Source organism: Oxyura jamaicensis, chromosome 2 (genome assembly GCF_011077185.1).
Source record: "Oxyura jamaicensis isolate SHBP4307 breed ruddy duck chromosome 2, BPBGC_Ojam_1.0, whole genome shotgun sequence".
NCBI classification, from domain to species: domain Eukaryota; kingdom Metazoa; phylum Chordata; class Aves; order Anseriformes; family Anatidae; genus Oxyura; species Oxyura jamaicensis.
The window spans coordinates 97,298,516-97,319,899 of NC_048894.1; the positions used below are offsets into that span (position 1 = coordinate 97,298,516).

The following is a 21,384-nucleotide window of genomic DNA, read 5'->3' on the forward strand; positions in this document are numbered from 1 at the left end:
AAAATTGCATCGTTACATATAGTAGTTATTTATTTTACTCATGGTATTTACATGAATTGTGGTATTAGGAAAGGATAGGTTATGGCAGCAGATGCGCTCTTTCCCTGGGGCTCCTTTGAGGCCAACTTTGAATGCTGTTTTCACAGGAACCCCCATTCAGGTGGTCACCTCCAGCTTCGTGGATTTGCCAGCACCTGCAGTCATCCACCCTCTTTTGTTCACCCTCCTGTGTCCTGAGTGATGGCTCAGGGGGGCATTACCTTGCAACAGTGATGCCCATAGCACAAAGCTCAGAGGAATCAAAAGCCTTATATGCTCCTTCAGAAATACAACAATGGCAAACATACCTGGAAGCTATCCACTCTTTATCCACCTATTTTTTTAAATAACTGCCATAACGTCAGTGCCAGGGATGGGTTGGATGAAAGTGCTAACCTGTTCTCCTCAGCATTTGTATGCTTTTAGCTTACCACAGCGATTCTCAGCCTTCCCTCCCCAAAGCACAAGATGCGGGTGGGAACAGCACTTCCACACAGGCCATGAGATCGGGCCTACGATGACTGCTGGGACAACTTTGGGGCTTGGTTCAGAGCCTGCCATTAACACAAGTCTCTCTAGAGCCTGGCTCGAGGCTGCCCCATCTCCCCTGTCCTCTTGGGGCTGACATGTACCATTTCCCTGGCTGGAGGAGCGATGTCCTGTGATGCTGAGTGAGCTGTGCTTGCTTAGGGTATACATGCAGCATGTGTGGACAGAGTAGAAAATAAGCCTCACTATATCTGAAGGCATCTGGCCTCTTGTGGTGATTGTTTGTGTTGTTGAAAACAACAGGATAGGATGGATCTGGCAGTATTTGGTAGCAGAAAAGCAATTTCCTGGCTCCCAGGATGCACAGCATCACAAAAGGGAGTTGGAGAAGAGTGTATTCATCTTTCCCAGAAAGGAGGCCTGGGGTATGGAGGGATTCAGGGCTTCCCCTGGGCCTGGGCTCTCCTGGCAGCCTCCTGGGCTCTCCTGGCAGCAGAGCCCAGGCTGTCTCTACAGGCTGTTTCTTGGGGCAGCGGTCCAGCAAGGGCTGCTTCTGGTCCCTCTGTGCACTATATTTAGCTTTGGTCTCGAGCTTGCAGCTGTAGCTCTGGCCGATGGTGGGGGGGGAAATGTTGGTAACATACCAGGAAATCCGCTTTAACCTTTGCTACCTCATGAGGCAAATCCATCTCATTACTGTGAAACTCTCATTGAACCTGATGTGATTGTGTGTGTGTGTGAGATCTGGATTTGGCCCTAAATCATAATCTTGCATTGGAGTGCCAGGAGCTTGTTGGAGGCGAGTATTCAGTTATATAATATAGGCTGTGCTGCCATCTACAGGAGGTGCTGTTATGAAATGAGAAATCAGCTGTAGGATTTTAGGGTGTATTTTTTTTCCTTTTTTTTTTTTTTTTTTTTCAACCAGTTTTTTTTTGAAAGTATACATGGTGGTAAAAACCATCATTGGATTTTTTTTTACTCTTTTTTTTTTTTTTTCAACCAGACTTTTCTTGACAATCTACATGGTGGTAAAAACCATCATCGGATACTTGGTGCCATACAAGCAGAGAGGAAGTGGTAGCCCATCTCCTTTTCCATTCACTTTGAGGTACAGCAGTCTGTATTTTAGATGAGCCCTCTGGCACCCTGCACTTGATTTTCAATATTTTTTTTCCCTGACACTTTTTTGTGCACAATTTTATTCATTTAAAATGCTATAATAGGAGGGGAAAAAAAAAAAAAAAAAGCTGAAACTTCACTTCCGCTGACAACCCCCTGAGAATTTCTTTAAAAGCCAAAGTACTCCAGTGGCAAATGAAAACATCAACTCTTCCCTTCTGAGGAGGGCGTTTTACCAAAATAGAAAAGATGATGTTCAGCCATATTATTATTTTTTTTAAAAAAAAGCCCAATAAAAGTCAAATGTGTCTTTTTTGATCAGCAGCAAAAAGACAAAGACCAGCCCTTTAAGTCAGATACTGTAAACTGACCTTTGGAGAAAAAGGAGAGGTTTGAGCGGTTTTCCACAAATGCTAATGGCCTAGAAAACATGTTTACCGAGGGCTGGAGGAGGGCTGCTGCGCCACGACTAGCTCAAAATGTCCGGAATGACACTTTCATTCACAGATGTCTTTCGTCTGTGCCTCCGAGCTCCAGGGTCAAAGCAGCACCGGCAGGCAGGTAGGCAGGGGCTAAAGGTTTGATCAGTTTGTGATGGCTCCACTCACTCTGCATTTGTCTCTGAGGTATTGCCGCCCGGGGGGGACAGTCGGGCTCTGGTCCTACTCACTTCCTATTATCCATGTGACTTGTCTCCGCCACGCTGGAGTCACTTTGATTTGCCTGATGTACTGCTTGACAAAGCTGGGTGATGGCTGAAAAGTGGATCCAGCTGCTCTGAAAAGCGCACACCTGACATGCCAGTCCTGGTGCGGGCACATCACGGGGAGCATTTTTTAATTCAATGTAATTTATGCATTCTTGCAGTCCTGTGTGTGCCTGGCCTGTCAGCCAGTGCCTAGATGAAGGCTGACAGTTGTCATCCAGGGCCTGAAGGTAGCCTCACATAATGACACATTAGACATACTAATGATGTTTTCTTCTGGCATAATGTTTTCTTCTCAACTTTCCTCTCTCCTCTCCCCACCACCCCCTCCCTTTCTCCCTCTCTCCCTCCCTTCCTCCCTATCAACTACAGGGATGCTTAGGACACAAACACGCCAAGGAGACTGCGTCTGCAGGGAATGTGGAAAATGCTTTAACCAACCCAGTCACCTCAGGACTCATCAGAGGTCCCACACAGGTATATTTTCACACTTGCTCTTGCTTTCTCCCTTTCCTGCTTGCCTTCTTTCAGATCCGGCTGACAAAATGCCAAGAATTACGTTTCACGTACCACGTTAACCTGAGTAATTCTGATGCCTAAATCTAATACACAGGTTTTTTATTTTTACGACTACTGCTCTTGTTCTCCGGATATTGCTTACCTGATCCCCGCCCGAACTCCATAAAATTGCAATGCATTTAAGATAAGTCTGTTTGCAAATGTTTTATTTTAATTAGAGAGTAGGGTACTCAGAAATGAATATGCTAATGAATTCTGTTGCCACCAGCACAAATTGAAATCAAAGTACCCCTTTCAGCAGAACATAAGGCTTTGTTTTGCCTCATCATTGCTGTTGACAGGACCGTTTTTGCGGGAAATGAGATTGTCCTCAGACCGGTCAGTCAGTCCTAAAATCAGAAATCCCTACCAGCCGTTTTTAACCTGGCACAGTCTGTTGTTGAGACTGGGGGAGGCGAAAGCCACCAGTGTCGTTACCTCCTGAGCATTGCACAAGACAGTGAGACTAGCGGGCTCTTTCTGAAAAGTGTGAATGATGAATACATAAGCCAGTCTGATGCAAAATGACAGAGGCCAAATGGTAAGTAATGCAAGAAGAGGGTCCCTTTACACATAGACTGATAATTAATGTTGTCAGTGATTGCTTTCTTCAGCGCTGAAGTCTGAATTAAAAAGGGCAGTGGCCCTAGGCTGCCATTAGCACACTCTCTTACAGTAAGTGTTACGGTAAATTGGTATTTTCCGGCCACAGGCTAGTAGCTGGTGTCTTTTTTTGAACGTGGTTAATCTGTAATGGTCTCAAATAATGTACACACACTAACGAAGCTTGAATGTTCATCTGTTAACAAGCCCCCTTGTTCCCACAGTGGTGTTTGAGTCTAATGGACTCCGAGGTACTGAAGTTCACACCACCTCCGCAGATGCCCCAAAACAAGTATGTTTTACAATTAATTGGATGTTTGGTTTTTAATGTGGTAGCTGGGGAAAAGTTGCACAGTGATACTCATCAGTAAAGCACTGACTGTTTTATAACATGTATAAATAATAATGGTGTTGCTTGATATTTAGCTCTTAAATTTTTTAAGCATTTTATCAAAGTCTGTTATATAGAGAGTCAGTTAATTGTAGACCAGGTAGTTAGTGTTTAATTAAACGTGTTACTGACTTACTGGGGAGTGGGTGGGATAGATAACACTAATGCACAATGATATGTAGCAGTGAGATGGTATTTAAAGAATTCCTACAAATAGTTTGCTTATACAAATAATATGTTTTCTGCTGCAGCAATGCAATTAACGCTTAGTCTGTATTTTTCTGAAGAGTCTTCATACCATAATGTCCAGTATCTAGTCTCTGAAAGGCTCATCTTCCAGTTCCTGTGGACTTGGCAAGTTAGTGCGCTTTCCTCTTTCTAGACTAGTGTTTCCTGTCTTAACAAATGCTTCTCAGCACTCTGAATTATAAGTGACACAGCTGTTATGTTGAAAACCATTAAACTGAAATTTCATATATCCTGTATCTTTGGAGACCACTGTCACACCTAGGAAGGTGGACCTTCCTACTCCATCTTCAAGCTTGGCAGGTGGGTTTCAGGGCATGTCTTCTCAGGGGCGATTTTCTTTCATTTTTGAGCTTCCTCCAGCATCATTCACTCCTTCTTCTTTTGTCCACAATTTTAGTATAATTTTTACCACAAAAAAGTTTTACTTACTGCCCTCCCATATCTGCAATTGCAGATGAATTTTGCTGTGCTTAAAGAATGCAGCTCAGTCTCAGTCCCACCTTCATGAGGTTTAGGAGCTGTTTCTACTTATTCAATAAGCATCCTCGCCACGTTGCGTAGTTCACGTGCTGCACCCTTTGTGGAGACCCTTGGCATCTTCTCTGTTGTGCTTGATTCTTTCTGCCCTGGAGGCTACTCTGGGAGTTCATCCTCTGCCACAGGAATTATCTGACCTGCAGTTAGGTTGTAGGAGTGGCCAACAACTCTCCTCATAAAGTTTTCAAGATGATGTATCACTTCATGTTGTTCTGGGTAGTGTTTCTTTTGGTTTTGAGGACAGCAGCAGCAAAATTCTGCTCTAATGGGAGAACTAGATGAAAATGTTCTCTTTGATGTTTACCTAACAAAATTGTGCAAGGACATCCCTCTTAGGAAAAGTATATGCCGGGGAGAAAAACTGCAGCTCTGCAAACTAGCTCAATTATTCTTTGGTTCTCATCATTTTAATGATCTAGATTTAATAAACCTAAGCACCTTGAAAATTCTCTTTCATCTTTTCATGCTCACGGTTTATCTCATATGTAGCCGAAATGGAATTCTGAAGGCAGTGTTCTGTTTTTTGTTTTGGTTGGTTGGTTTTTGCCTTTTTTGCTCTGAAGACAATATAAGGTCAAAGGTGGAAATACATTTCCACAAACTTCTTAAGTGGTCATATCTATCCAAAAAGAGCTGTGGCAGCTCAGCTGGACTCTTTTTGTAATTTGGGTTGTATTACTGCACAATAAATTTACTCATAATCTTGTCTTTGTAAACTACTGCCACACCACAATTTATTGACTAACTTCTTCCACAGCAAACGTAGTTTGCTGTTGCAGACAACAGTCCATGTCAATCTGTCTTCAAAGTATTTGATTAAATTACAGCTTCTTTCAATACAGCAGGGTACTGGGCAGAGGTTAGGCTCATGAATCGCTTTGTCTCTTCCCAGTCACTATTTCTCCCACAGAAGCTGTAGTATGATCGCTTTTCCAGGAGATATCTTCCTTTCTTTTGTCTTGTTTGTTCTTCAGTATCTGCCTGTGTCTCAGTTTGTCGCTGTCTGTGTCAGTTAGGATTATTCAGTTGTCTGCTGTTTTCCTTGTTCTCGTCGCAAGCAGGCTTTGCACTCCCCCAGAAGCCTCCACCTGCACGGTCCCTGGGTTTTAGCAAGGGAATACGTTCATTTCTACCTGCAGCTGCAGGGACTTTTAGAAGCACAGAGAGTAGCTCTCGCGCCAAGAACAATGCCTGCAGCGTTCTGGAAACATTACTATTTCCCACTTTAAACATTGTCACTCTGTGTCTTCATTTCATTTTAATTGGGGACAGATCTATTCTTGAGAGTTTACAGTGTAAAGTCAGTTCAAGTTATAGAAGTGCCATGCACATGCTCCGAGCAAGAAACAATAGTTAGCACGTACAGTAGCTTTAGAATGATTTTTTTTTTTTTTTGAATGTTAAGTGGAAACGATTCACTTTACATAATGTTTCCTCCTCACAGGTAAAATATCTTCCCTGGAGTAGTCTGCTAGAGAGTGAAAATATTAACATTAGTATTTTGCAGTTCCCCCATTCCCGTCAGTAGTCATGGAAGATCATCTCTAAAGGTTTCCTTTATAAAAGAAGGTTACGTAGGGCTTTTAAAATTCCCCAGCATAGTGGCTTACAACGGTGCTGCATTATATAGCAGTTTTCTCATGGAATAATTTTAATTCCGCATGTTAAAAATAGGGTCTGCAGCCAGGCGTTTTCAAAAATGAGCCAGCTAAATCTATATTTAGGTGTCCAAATAGGAAACCTACTTTAGGGTAATGAACTGCTAACAGGAGATGCAGGTGTGCAGCAGCACTGCAAAGTAGGCCCCCTATAGGAGTGTGTAAAGAATTCCACACACATACGATTTTGATAATATTAGCATTAGGCTGCATTTCATGCTTTTCATACTTTAGCATTAACACCAATGAAATAAATACCTTATTTTCTACATTTTGTTTATAATTCTTTAATAACATTATTTTCTGTGTTCTCTTCTACCTGAATGCTTAAAAAAACCATCAAATGAATTTCTCTTGAACTCTAGAATATTTCTTAGTCTTCTTTGTCTAAAGGTCAAAAATGCTTATTATATACCCCAAGTCAATACAATCTGTGCAAAGTCACGCAGATTCTCTTGAAATGCTGCCATATTAAACATACTGAATATTCTGAATATTCTTATAAATGCTAAATATCCCAATATATCCATAATTAAGCTTGCTTATCCACAATGAATATGTATCTTAATTTGGAATACACTAAGCAGCATCCAAAGACCTGATTTAGTAAGCATGAATTCCGGGAGCACACTCCAGTCGCTTATACATAGCAAGACAAAAGCTGGCTCCCTTTCTGAAGGGCCCCTGCACCAGTGTGAATCTCAAAGGGGTTGCAGCTCTTGAAGCAAAGCTCTCCGGAAGCTTGGGGTCATTTCAGAGGAACTGCTTGGTTCTGTGACGTTGCAGCCAGTAGCCCAATTCCCAAGTGCATTGAGTGGCACAAGGATTGGTCTGTAGCCTGCTCATGCAAAGTGGTAACAGCACTGGTGGCAGTTTCTAATATGCATGCCTCATATTTAACTTCACCTGTTGTATTTTTAAAAACATAAAAATGTGGCCCACTTTAGAAATAGCATTTATCAGTGACATGTCAAAAAATATGCTCTAAAAATTTTAAAGGACAAGTAATTGGATTTTTCGAAGGCATAATTTACTGGTTAGCAACAAGAGTTCTGTCTAATTAAGAGCCTATATATATATATATATGAAGCATATTTACAGTGCTGGAGCCAAAGACACTCTAGTACATCTGTACATCCGTAGTTCTCTCTACAGATTTGCTTTTTATTAAAGAGCAAAAAGCAAGAAGCAAGCAAAACCCCCAAAACTCAAACCATCGTCCTCTGCAGAAAAGCATCCTTTTACTCATAGAAAATCAAACAAATGCTACCAGCTAGGGAAAACAAGTGAACTGTTGGTATCGTGGATATCTCTGGTTGAAGCTTTCCACGTGCCAGAAGGCAATGGCCCTCCTTTTCTGGGAAAGAACTACAGACACTACAGCTTTTGGATGTCATTCACAGAAAAGAGGTGTGTGCAGTAGATTCTGAAGCATAACACCTTCATTGAGGAGTCCATGAGCTTTAGCTTTCTCTGCTATGACTATTTAAAACCATTTCTTTCAGTGCTCAACCTTGAGATAATGACGTGAGTAATCAGAATTTGGATGATAGACAGACTGGAAGAAAGCGTCGAGAAAAAATCTGTGCTGCAAAGGGGCCTGGGATCCCTTTGCTGGGGACACCTTACCTCCAGTGTGCTTATAGTCCATCCACAGTAAAGCAACTGGAGGGGGAAGGAGAGGAGCAAAAAAGAAAAAAAAAACATTATTTACACCATTGGCTTGGTGTTTTTATTTGGATCTGAGATTTTGGCACTGTCTGTTAGAGGTCCTATTTATGACATTTGTTCGTATGAAACGTCTTGTCCCAGTTCCTTGCTGAGTTTCTTCTAAAGATCATGATTAATAGTTCAGTCCTCATTATTGCAAATGTTATTTTTAAATAGTTATTCTGAGAACAAGAATTCCATTAATCAAAATAATAGATAATGAACAAATAAATGGCAACCTAATTTGTCTCGTTCATACATATGGAGATTATAATGCAAACAATCAAGGAATCATGGAGGCTGCTGTACTGGAATCCGAGTAATATGCATGTGTTAGCTATCCATCAGTTTTGGAGCATTATAGACAGGATTAGCAGCTGTAGGACTTGTCCCCGCATTTTCCCCTTGCCAGCAAACTGAAAAGGTGTCCATGCTCCAAACTAGTTATTGCAATTTATTTCAATGGCATGTCATGTGATCAGCTGTCTCCAATATATTAAAATGTGCACAGACTAATTTTTCCTTTTTCTAGTTAACTGGTGTAATGCCCTAGAATTCAAAAAGAAAACAGCTTTTGGCATGGAAGCTATAGGTTTCATCTACAAAAAAAAAAAAAAAAAGGCTTTCTTTTTTCCCTCTAAAATTCTGAAAGTGAAGAAAGCTTACTTTTTAAAATGGTAATTTTTTCACTTCAGGAAGAATTCAATCCAGCTGTGTATCAGATGGTTCAAAAACTGATGTGCATGCTAGCGTATCACAAAACCCAAGACTTAGTGGTAGCTTTTGATCTGCTGGAAAACCCACCCTTGGTCCCACTGTGAATGGGTGAAACAGGGAGGAACCTTCTACTTCCTTGGGTGCGTATGGGGTGAGCCACTAGGTGGGCTTTTGCAGACACAAAGCCTCCTGCCCAGGGAAACATCCTTTGCCTCCACCCACCTACAAACTCCTCCGCTATGGGGAGGCCATTTCCGGGAGGCTTTCTTTGTCCTCCTTTCGCTGGTATTCTCCAGGCAGAAACCACGCGCTCACATTTGCTAACACTGCGTTTCAACCAAGCGCAGAAGACTTCATCTCTCCCTCTTGCTAGCACCACTGCAGGAAAACCTGCCTCCCTGCGGAGGAGGAGGACTTCCCTGATGCTAAGGTGGCCAACAGGGGAGCATCCCCAGCCCCCTGTGTGGATCTCTGTCGGGTGGAAAGAAGAAAAATTTTCCCTCCTTTTACATGCCCTTGATGCTGCATAGTTTGTGGGGGGGTGGTACCCAGACCCAAAGGGCAAGCCGCCGCTGCCGGCACCCCACAGGATAGCTGTCCAAAAGAAGCTCCCTGAATTATCCCCTTTTTTCGATTCTTACCCAGGGAAACTGGGGTGAAACGCCCGCCCTCCCCTCCCCTCCTCCCCCCGCTGGGAGGAAGCCTGCCGTGCTCCCCCGTGTACGGGGAGCTGGTTCGATACGAGATGTTTTAATGATGAATGCCTCCTCTCGGAATTGTGGCTCTGTCTCTCAGGCATGATGTAGCCGTGCAAAAATGTAAAGCATCTTTCTTAGTTTACTGCAGGAAATTCAGCATCCAACTAAGGAAGTTTTATCACATCTCTCATTCAGTTACTGTTTCCTACATTTCAAATATACTGCGGTCTGTACAGCGGCTTTTTTTTTCTTTAATTTTGTTGCAAATCTTTCCGACTTAAACCAAACTTTGACTGGTAAATGTCATGAATCTCGGGCCAGGTTTAATTAGGAATTTTCTAAATCTATTAACAAAAGAGATGCACTTAATACATTATGTCAACCAGAGCTGGGCTTTCTTTAGCTATTTCTAGGGCTGCCATAGGCACAGCTTGAAACTTGCTTGGATTTTACATGGGTGCCGTATTTTATGTTACATTAATTTAAAATGGTCTGTTTCACTTCATCAAGACTTTAGCTTAAGGATAATGCATTTATGTAAGATTAATCTTGCCATGTTGTTTTAGGATCAGGATTGTAAACTGCATTGTTCCGACAGTGATGTTCTAAATGTCATTTTAAAGCTTTTCTCAGGAGCTGCAGGCTCCCACTTATTCATGATGTTATCTTTAATTTCACTTGATTTTCAGAATATCCCTTCTATTTTTTCCACGTGGTAATTATTCATGAAAATTGGCTAAAAAACTAAAAGGAAGATGACAAGGGGAAGAAAAAGCCTTCTTAGCTTTTGGCAGACCTGCACAAGAATTCAGTTTTCCTTCTCCGAGCGGCCTCTATGACCTCGAACTTCAGCCCTTTTGAAACTCTGGCCTAGCTCTGAATCCCTCTTGGCTAGCACAAAATTCCTCATTTTGGAGGCCTCCTTCCCTCCATGTCCTTAACTGTTTCTGCGTTACTCCATCAGACACTGTCGCTTGCTCTTGTGGTCCATCAGAGACCTTGCAGGGGCCCAAACAAGCGAAGACGCATAATGCTAATTTGAGGTAACGAGCGCCAGAAGGGCTCGCCGGACGCATTGCGAGCGGGAGCAGCGGCGCAGGCACGAAAAGGATAAGGCGAGGAGGTGAGAATGAGCTTTTCCCTCTCTCCTTCTTACAGGGGAGAGACCACACCAGCGCCGACGTCGCCCACACGCTGCCTCTCCGGAAGGGAACCTAGAGCCCCGGTGGAGCAGCCCCCCGCGATGCCGGCAGCGGAGCATCCCTGCGAAGCATCCCCTTGCTTGTCACCACCGTGTGGGATTGGGAACGGCGCTGCGCTCCGCTAGGAGGGGGGCGCCGCCGCGCTGTTAATCATTTTAAAATAAATGAAGATGCTCCGCGAGATATATATAAATTGACGTACTAATCAGTCCCATGGTTCCTTATTTCCTTTATAATAAACAGTGGAGTTGGCAAGCACTGTGGCAGCACAAGGCATCTATATTAATCAAGAGAAGTTTGAGACACTGGAAAAATTAAACTTTATGTGATTTGGACAGCATGAAGAAGTTAAGCACTGTAACAAAAACCTCCCTGATGCTCACAATGACTATTTGATACATTTGAAAAACAGCAGTGGATTTGAGGGCTGGAGAAGTATTAATTAATGAAACTGCCACTGCCTGTCATGCTGAAAAGCAAATTAAAAAAGAGAGAGAGAGGAAGAAGGGGGGGTGTGGGGAAAAGGTGGCATTCGGTGCTGAGAAAGCAATGCTTGATGAAGGATTAAAGGGACTAAAGAGAAAGACCGTCACTCTGCAATGGTTTGTTTCATTACAGTTTGGGGACCACTTGCATTTCTAGTGCTCTTGTTCTTGACTGCGCACCATTAATAGTATGTGAATATGGAAATTGAAACACTTCCACAGAAAAGCTTCTATTCTGCTTTGGAAAAGAAAAGCTAGTTGAACACTAAGAAAAACAGGCTTCTGTGTTTTACTCTCAGGACCTTTTTTGTAACAGGGCTACTTTCTTCGACCCGATCACAAAGGAAGTCTCCATGTTAAAAAAAATAAAAATTAAAAGAAAAAAAAAAATACAACAAGCGCTCAGCTGTCTAACGCCGCTGACCTGTATGTTTCTAATGGAGAAGGTGGCACGGAGTACTTCGGCACCGTAGGCTCCTGCATTTTGTCCAGCAGGCCAGCTACTGGTCCTCCCTGGGCCTGGCGACGCTTCGAGAAAATGAATACCTTCTTTTGTGGTGGCAGGTTAATGTTCATATAATGTGTCATGTCTTGTACTTGGTGATCACTGGTGGTGTTAGGAAAAAAAAAAAAAGAAAAAAAAAGCTTTATATACCTCTTCTACAGTAACTCTTTAACTGCAAGTTTTCGAGGTGGGGTTGTGGCACATAACAGGTTGTTAAACCATGCAGTGTAAGCAATTAAAAATGTATTCCACAGATATAAATATTTTCTTTTCTTATTGCTGTGACACTATGTGTGATGGTAATATTTCTGAGAGTTTCAGATTTTGCACATATAATTTTATGCATTATCAAAAGTTACTGCTGCCTTGAAAGAAAATGTTCTGTGAAAATTTTTGCAAAAGCTTTACTAGTTTTTTTTTTTTTTTTTTTTTAATTGTAACATTTTGTAAAGGCAGGAAATGGATAAAAACAATAAAACCTAGCATGCTAAATATATTTTTCAAAAAGCAATAATTTTACATGTACAGAAATGATGCTAACCTTTAATACAGGTGAGAGCAACAGTTTACTTAATACAATAATGGAATAGTGCTGTTTTTGTAGGGCTTCTGACAAAGATTTGTCTAAAAAAAAACAAAACAAAACAAAAAAACCCTTAAAGCTTGATCTTGCTGTTTTAACAGTTCTGGTGGGCGGGGGGTCTTTTTAAAAAAAATCTAGTCAGTAATTGGTTCTGGATACTACTTGTTACTTGTTTTTAATTACTTGACAGTTTTTATTACTTTGCAACACTTGCAACAATGCAAATTAACTTTCTTATGTATTTTTTAACTAGTTTTTCCTTATACTATTACACCAGATGTATACCAGAGTTCTCTGTAAGTCTTGGTGTAGTTAGGAATGTCTGTGCAAATGCTTAAAAGTGACTGTAATTAACTGCTCTGTGAAGTTGTTTTGAGGGAGGTCGCATAGACACGTTCCATTGTACACCAAAAAAACAAAAAAAGAGAGGAAAAAAAAAAAGAACTATTTTGCTGTGTTGCTTAATGATTATCATTTTGGGTTTGCACTAGCTTTCTTTTTTTGTTTGTTCGTTTTTGTTTTTTTGTTGCTTTTCTGAATCGTATTCTTCATGAGTGAGAGTTCAGGAATGCACAAAGCTAGTTGCTTAGCCTATTTGTTTGTGTTTTAGTTATTAAAAACTCTTGTGTACCCAAAATGGCACGAAAGTGTAGTGTACATTTGTAATTTCTCTTTCATTTTTTTATTTTTTATTTTATTTTATTTTTTTTCCAAGCTGATATAGAAGATCTTAGTTAATATTTAGAGCCAAAAGCTTCTTTCTGGAGCTTTTCTTCCAAATATCTGACAGAGAAGCTAGTGCTGTCACTGCCATTACCAGGGTACTAATCAGCAAAGTTTACAATCATAATTTAGCTACACGAAGAACAACAGTAGGGGAAATCAGTTTAAATAATTATATGCTGTGTATAGCACAGAAATGAGATTTTCACTTAATTAAGCAAGAAATAAGAGTGGGTGGGAGAAAGCCAACCTTAAAGACCATCTGTTTTCAGAAATGAATCCCATGATTTCTTTTTTCTTCTTTATTGTTGTATTGTATTGATTTGTTGTTTTAGTTAGGCCTTAGTATTTAAATTGAGTTGTGTTCCTTATTTATTTAGTCAATGGGCTTTGATCAGCTCCTTTAAACAACGTGATAAGTTTTTTTGGCATGACACACTCCTGTAAAAGCCCTTTTATGACTGTTACAGGGACTTTCTACTACCTCTACCAATCTACTGTTTCTTCTTCTTAACAGGTTTTTATGGTGTTGCAAGTCTAATGTAACTTAGACAATAAAGGGTTTGATTATCTACACTGTAGATTCTCAGTGTATCTGCCATCTCTCTCTCTCTCACTTTCCCTCACTCTCTCTCTGGTTTTGTGTGTTTCATTATAGCTAAAGTGCAGGTGAAAGAAAAGACCTCTTTGCAATAATGTTTTTCTATCCCATACGTCCTGCGCTGACTGAAAGTCGAACTTGGAGAAACTTCTTCTGTGGAGATAATCAGCTACTGCATTGTCATAATCCTGTTTGCATTCCTGAAGTTCTTTCTGTCAAAAATATTATGAATAAATCGTTACATAGTGCAAAATGGAAAGCGGATGAGCCAAAACAGTTTTAGTTTTGTATTTGAAAGCCACTTACAGCACTTAGTGAAAACACTAAGCATAAATTGCCACCCCCATACTCTAGAAGACTGCTTACATGCAAACAGCTAGTTAAGACAATCATCCTCGGGAACGTAGCATCTTCCATTTGTGAGAAAGAAAGAAAAAAAAGAAAAAAAAAACAAAACAAAAAAAACCTCTTCTGCTATTAACTGTCAGTTAAAAATCTAAAAATCTGTTACTTGAGTGATTTCCAGGCTTTGACATCATGCGGGTTCAGGATGACCTCTAAACATGTTGCCTTCTCCTGGTGCTGTGTGTCTTGGAGCACACATCTGTTTGGCATGCTGGATGCTTCAGAGTATGCATGACGTTTTCAGCCACTGTATGAAATCACATCCTTCTAATGGGAATGCATCCTCCTCTTTGCCTGGTTTCATATTTAATGGGTTCATGACCAAGTCAGTAGGGTTTTTTCGTTCTCTTTCCTTGCTGTACTCCTGTGTTAAGCTACTTTGCCTATACCTCAGCAGGTCCAACAGGAATGCTAGAATTCATTGGCACGCTTAGGGATTTCTGCTTGAACAATCAATCCACGGTAGAAGACCTGGAATGAAGCAAGAGGTAATTTCTTTATTAGTTTCCTGCTATATAAAGTATGTTGGGTTAAAAGAAGGAAAGGTTGCATATTATGTCAAATCAAATTTCCCACTCACTCTGCAAGCCAGAACTTTAAGCCAGCAGTTTCATGCAAAGCACTGAGTTGTACAAAGTTGTCTGACAGTCACATATTTCAGTGCAACCCAATGCTCTGATGCAAAGCTTTCGTGGATTCACTGGCATCATGGAGGTAAACAAGTGTGTGCTTTACCCCGATGTTTAGAGAGAAACTAAAAGGAAACAGAATATATTAATATACATTAAAAAATCCTTCAACTTTAGTTTTTTATTAATTATAAGTTATGATTATTTCTGGAACAGCTAGGGGTATAATACAATTGAAAAATCATTGAAAGCATAGGTGTACTCTGTTAGCTGCTTTCTGTGGGGCTGTGGGTATGCTGGCATTTTAACCATCTGTTCACAACCTTAGCTGTCTTGAGGTAGGCTGTAATTGTTACAATCTTATTTATAGTGACATCTGAATTTATTTTCTTGATCTTCATTTGTGCTTTTTTTTTTTTTTTTTTTTTGGGGGGGGGGGGAGTTGAGGGAGGGGAAGAGGAATTAAAATCCAACCCTAATCCTCCCTGAAGTTGCCTTTCGCTAGAGGAAAAGGGCAAAGCATAGATGAGAGAAAAACCAAGCAAACAAAATTGTTTGTGCAGTTATGGTGTTCTAAATGAGTACTGTTTCCAAAATGATCACCTATTACTAGACAAAATGTGGGGCACTTCTATTGGGAGGGATAGGAAAGGATGACATGTTGGGAGTAGGAAGCAGGCACAAAGCAAGATTATTTGGTTTTATCCTGGGGTAAGGGATGAAGAGATGAGTATGACCCAGCTTTGTAGGTTTGAATACATGGGTGGATGTCGCCTTCAAGGCTATGGGAAAAAGAAATAGAGAAGGCATGTGAAAGTAGGGGGCGGGGCTAACTTTTGACCCTCAGAAGTTCATATAAGCAGATGGAAGGCAAAATCTGAGAAAGGCTAAGACTGAGGATGGGACTAAGGAGAAGCCAGGAGTGCAACAAGAGATTCATTGGAGAATCACCAAAGTCTTCTGAGTGCAAAAGTTGCCAAAAATGTTGCAGTCAACAATGTGAGAAATAAAAGAGTTGTGGACATGGAGCTTCAGAAAATAGTCACAAAATTTAAACTCTGTGAATCATTCTGCAAAACATTTGTGGCATGAGCTTGAATGACAAAATAATGGAATGCCTTTCTGGATGTTTATTCTGTTGACTGGTAGGTGAACCACAGTTAGGACTATAATTAGGAGTAGTTGAGGCTGGACTAAAGGGTGCAATACCCAGGGGGGTTTGAAAAGCATATTGCTCTTTTCAAGAAACAAGCAGATTCTGACTAGCCTCAAGCAGAACAAATAAAAAAGGGAAAAAAAAAAAGAAAAAAAAGAAAAAGGCAAGAAGGCATAGTGTTTTAAGCAGATGCTGAACTGCAGCAATCCTTTGAGGATGCTAGAGGGTACATTCAGATAGCATTCTCTAACATAGCATATTTAAAGATGCCTCATAGTATATTAGATAAAAGAGCTGGGGATGCTCAAAGCTAAGAAAAAATACCCAATATTAAGATGGCTTCAAACACTTGGCTCTCTCTGTGAAATCCCTTCCATCATAAACTTCAGCTCTGGTGCATGTAAGGTTGGTATGGATGGCTTGATTTGTTTCTTCCCATCAGTGTTATCTACAAAGGTGAGTCACTTTCAAGAGTTTAGAAAATATGAGGTGCCCACGTTCCCTTTCTGTAAGTGAAAATCTGTGGCTTATTTCATCATCATGATCCTAAGTATTACAGGGATCTTAGAAGATTTTTCCAAGAGGAAAAAAATAATGTGTGTATATATCTATATATGTATATAATGTATATATATTCTAAGTATTATTTGTTCTGGTATGATATATATATATACACACACATATGTATATACATATTCTAAGTATTCTTTGTTCTGGTATGATGTAAAAGAAAAGGGGCACTGGCCCTGCAGTTCATTTTACTGCCAGGATCCAGCTTTCTTTTCTGGGACACAGCTATGTTGTGCCCTGCCTGGGACAGTTAAGGAGCCACTGCTGGTTCCTGAGACCCGTGGCTTGCCAACAGAGTGCTGGAGTGGTGCTCCAGAAAACGTGCTTCTGCTAGGAATTTCCCTCGGTGACGGTAGGTTGCAAACTCCATCATTTCCTGCTTTTAGCATGAGTTTTCAGGAGAGCAGTGCTGATTTCTGCAGGAAAACTGTGTCTGCTCTTCCAGGAGGGAGCCAGGGGTGGGAGGTTGCTTCAGCCAGCTTGCCTAGGGGACTGTTGTGATATAGGACTGTTAAATGGTGCCTGCTTTGCTGCCTGCTGCCTGCCAGCTGCCTGCTGCAAGAACATGCCTTGTCTTTTTCACACGTTCCTCTCCTTCCCCCACACAGAGCACAGCCATACGTGGCTGCTTGCATGATGGAGGAGGTGACAACTCCAGAGGAGTGGTGGGAACTTTCTGTCGACAAGGAACCCATGTCAGGGGCTTGCTGAGAGTCTCGTCCCCTCTGCCAGGGGTTTCCTCTCCCCCCCCACTGCCAAATGGCAGAGCAGTTTTGTGGCTGTTCTCCAAATAAGCCTCCAAAACCCGCTGCAAATATGGGAATTACTGTTTTCTTCCTCTTTTATTTTTCTTTTCAAATAGAGCATACCTGGAGTGCATTATTACGGAGTCAGACTAAAGGAAGCCTGGTGCAGATGCAGTGTTAAGTACTTTTTATGTACCTTGGAGTGGTAGGTTTACTGGAAAGGCTCTGGGGCCCTTTGCAGTGGAGGACTTGTGGAAATTTGCTAATTAGGAGGAGAGATTATGTGGAAATTTGCTTAGGTGCTTGGTCCCTGGTTGCTCGCCATCCCTGCTTTGACCCAAGCCAGCAGCCCCAAACTCCTGAGCTGGGCACACATGCCAGGTCTCCCTGGAGGACCCCATGTGTGATGACTAATTGAGACTCTGGCCAGTGATTTCTGGAGAGGCTCTTGGCAAGTTTGTCTTCACCCTCTGCAAGCGTAAGGGCTCCCTAGTGTTTATCTGGAGGTCATTCACAGGCAGGAGTGGCATGCAGGAAGCCTGTGGGAACTTCCTGAGCTAGGCTGACCGCAGCACTAGGGTTAAACCCAAGCAGACCCAAGGGAAATTCCAGTGAATTCGCCATTTGTTATTGCTGAGGATAATCTGATGGATGATTTTATAGATCTCTTTCTTTGCTCAGCGCTGTACGTGATGTTTGACAAAGCAATTTGCCAGTTACAGCGTTCAGGGTAGCAGGAAGGACAGATAGTGAGCAAGTGTCAGAAATGACATAGGCTTTTCACTGGCTGCGGGAGAAGCTGATGATTTACTTTCCAGCACAGTTTATGGTCTGCTCCGTTTCCTACACTGTTGCTGGAAGTTTTAGTGCATCCAGGGTTAGGAACATCTAAGGAATTCCCTGCAAAGTTACTGAAGTCACTTTTATTTTTTCTCCTTCACGAGCGCAAGACGTGAGAAATTACGTGGCTTTTAAGGTGAGGCGAGGAGAAGGGGAATAGTTCAAGCAGTAGCAAGCCTTGCTGTCCTAAACTGCTACTTTTTCTGAGCATGACACTAAATTATTTGGTAACTGGGTTCTTTCTTCTTTGCATTGGTTCTGTTAAATAAACAGTGACTTTAAAATAAGACACAGCTGGAGACACCATTAAACCCGCTTGAATTTTGCTTCCTGGGTTGTATTTTCTGAGTATTTTGCTGAAAGTGAGTCTTTATTAAGACTTTGTGAGCTTTTAGAAGAAGACAAGCTCATAAGTTCAGAGAATTATTTTGGTTGTAGCAAGAGCTGTAGTGCTTCAGGAATTTGAACACGCAGGAATTAGATGAGTGCTTTGGTGGCATGAGAAGAAGCATCATGGCTGTAAACCTGGCTGTTGACTTGGCCACATTAGGACGGGAGCTGGTTTGGTAAATGTGGCTCTAGGGAGTACAGGTGCCTTGCGGGGACCCTTCTGATGATTATTCTTACTACTTTTGGCAGAATGATATCCTTTGTTAGACTGCAGTTTCCATTATTAGATAAAGGGCCTTTTAGGTAGATGTCTGTCTGTGCTAGGTGCTGTATATGCCATCCTACATGCTAGGTGCATGTAGGATGCCATGCAGAAGTGACTTTGAGCTGGGCTTGAGGGCAAACTCACCTTCTGCCCACCTTACTTACCTGCTTGAGTGCTTTCAAGCTGCCTTCAAGGCAAATGTCTTGCTGCTTTGAGAAGCGCAATGCATAGGTGATGCATGCCGTGCTCTGAAGGCGTTACCAGCCGTGTGGATGGGCCCTGGCACACCTAGTTTCACCTAGTCTGCCTTAGCTTCTGCTCTTACTGCAACCAAGATAGCAAACAAATAATGCTGGCTGGGTCATGGACATTGCTTGTCACAAGGGCGGGTGGGAGCTGTAGGCAGTCTGACTTCGGACTGAGTCCAGGCTGCCTACAAGGGCAGTTTGGATGGAAGAGAGCAGTATTTCATAGCTCAGGTAAATGTAGACATTTAGGATAGCTGTGGAGGAGCCTCACATGTCCTTGCACAGTATGTAGAGCCTCAGACAGCAGGGAATACACAAAGGATGTGATAAGGCTCTTTCCCCACAAAGGCGCTCTCTCTAGCTGTCCCCTGCCCTACAGCAATCTGTAAAGAAAGGTGTTATGTCCTTTTTATATGTCCTAAAGATGCTGTAACAAGAGGATATTGAGCGGAGGGTCTGTGGAGGCACAAGAGCTCACCAATCTTAACCTGCCCAGTTTGATACTTCACTATTTATGTAGAGTTCTTAATGGTTGTTTCTAATTATTTTGCCTTACTACAAGTCTTTGTCACTTTTCGTACTGTTGTAAGAATGCAAGGTAGAGACTAAAAGCCCTTGGTATTCTCACCATCCCTCTTCAATGTGGAAAAAGGTCAAACTGTCTTCTTCCCTCCTGTGTGCATTTGAAGCACCTGCACCAGCACAAGTGGGATTTTTGCATGTTGCATAGCTGTATTTGAGGACAGATCGACAAAGTTGACGTCCAGTCAGTGATGCATGGAAATTCAAATTATGCCTATCTCCATACTTATTTTGCAAAGGGAAGGAATTAAAACAAGGATTGAAGAATGATCACACAATGATCCTGCTGCCTACACACATCTGAGGAAACAGTGACACCAGCTCTGAAGCCAAGCTCTAGTTAAATCAAGAGATCAGCATGCAGCTGATGTCATACATTAACTCATCATGTTTTAACCAAAGTTTGTTCTTTTAGCAAGAAACCCATCTTAAAAAGAAAAAGAAAAAAACCTTACAATACAGTATTCTTGGAAGATGGAGGTAAACAGGTGTAGATGTCCCAGTGAATCGACTGCAAGGAAGCAAGGAAAATGATACTTAATACACCTTAAAAGATTTGGCTTTAATATGGAAATGATAACAGTTGAAGTAAAAGCAATACTATCTACGTGAGAAAGTGTCATTGAAATATTCTTTCTTTCTGCCACTTTTTGTCAATAAGAGGCTTGAATTATGCATTAGCAAGCTATAGAGTTATGGAAGATAATACAGCAAGGTTATGAACCCAGAACAAAAGAAGAGGAAACTCTAAGTTCAGGTTGGTGATATATCACTTGGAGCATATATAAATGGTTGTAATGCTTTGCACATTATAAAGACAGTAGTCGCATATTTAAATGACAGCAGAGCCATTGCTTCAAGATTTTCTTCAAATATTAATTGGGATGTTGTAATTAGCTCTTCTTGAGAAGCCTTGCAATGCTCAGCATGTTTAGTGTTATGCAGAATGTTCTAGAAAATTACTCTTCAGCAGATGTAGGATTTTACAGAGGTATAAATTTGTATTCACATAAATGACATTTTGAATTGTTGGCTGTGAATAGTCATCTCTTGAAATGACTATGGGTGAGGCCTTTGGACACAGATGACCAAAGCAGTACTAATATTAAATACCAAATATTTGTAAGAGAAACCATAAGCAAAGAATTATTCACAGCATTTTTTTTTTTTTTTTTACATCATTAATTTCTTTTATCATGTGCCTTGCCCTATAAATTAAAAGAGAAAGAGAAGTAAAATTCATTGGCTAATTGATTTGCTATCTGCTGGCCTTTATGAAATGGCATTTATGAAAGTATTTCTGTGAAACCTTTCCCCTGCATTACATTCAGCTGCTACTGTCCTGCTGGGCGCTAGTGCTTGACTCCACCTTGGCTTCAACCCTGCTCCATGAGGGCCTAATGCAGGTGTTAATGTGCAGCAAGGAAGAAAACAAAGCAGCCCACATCAGCAGTCCCTGGCAGCTCCAGGTTTACTCAATATGTTGCTTTGTGTACACACATATAGGAGGTGCACCGTTTCCAGCTTAGTTTTGTTTGGAGCTAGAGCACTTTCTTTCCAGTTTTCAAAGACAGAGCAGTGGGATGTACAAGGGGACAGCCAGGTTGGGATACATCCAGTTTCCTGGTGATTAATAGGAGGCTTCAGCTGATGTTTCTGGGCCTGGGGCTCTTGCCGTGTGCATAGGACAACCCCAGGAGTGTCTGCAGACCACCTGGCCCAGCTTTGCCCTTGACTGGCACTTGGGCTTGGGAATTGTTGGAGCTGGGACTACTCAAGTCCCTCTTCTTGTTACATGGAGCAGATCTGCTTCACAGTCAATATGGAGCAGGGAGGCTGCCATAAGCCTGTTGAGATATAGTTTGTCTTGCTTGTCTTGCTTGCCTTCAGAAACAGCTGGAAGCTTGGCTCCCATGGTTCTCTATGCTGAGCTATGGAGAACCTGGCCTTGTGATCCCAGAAGTGCTCCTGTATTTG

At 41.6% G+C, this 21,384-nt stretch overlaps 1 protein-coding gene across 2 annotated transcripts in view; it reads left to right on the top strand.

Annotated features, from left to right (window-relative positions):
- ZNF516 (zinc finger protein 516) overlaps window positions 1–13,556 on the top strand; it is a 60,040-nt gene extending 46,484 nt beyond the window's left edge. Inside the window, exons 3-5 of one of the 2 annotated variants that reach the window (XM_035317493.1) lie at window positions 2,729–2,833; window positions 3,742–3,809; window positions 10,636–13,556. In XM_035317493.1, the coding sequence (XP_035173384.1) occupies window positions 2,729–2,833; window positions 3,742–3,809; window positions 10,636–10,695 (233 nt within the window). In that variant the 3' untranslated portion in view covers window positions 10,696–13,556. The other variant, XM_035317494.1, reaches the window with a different exon arrangement.
- Window positions 13,557–21,384: the final 7,828 nt, after the last annotated feature.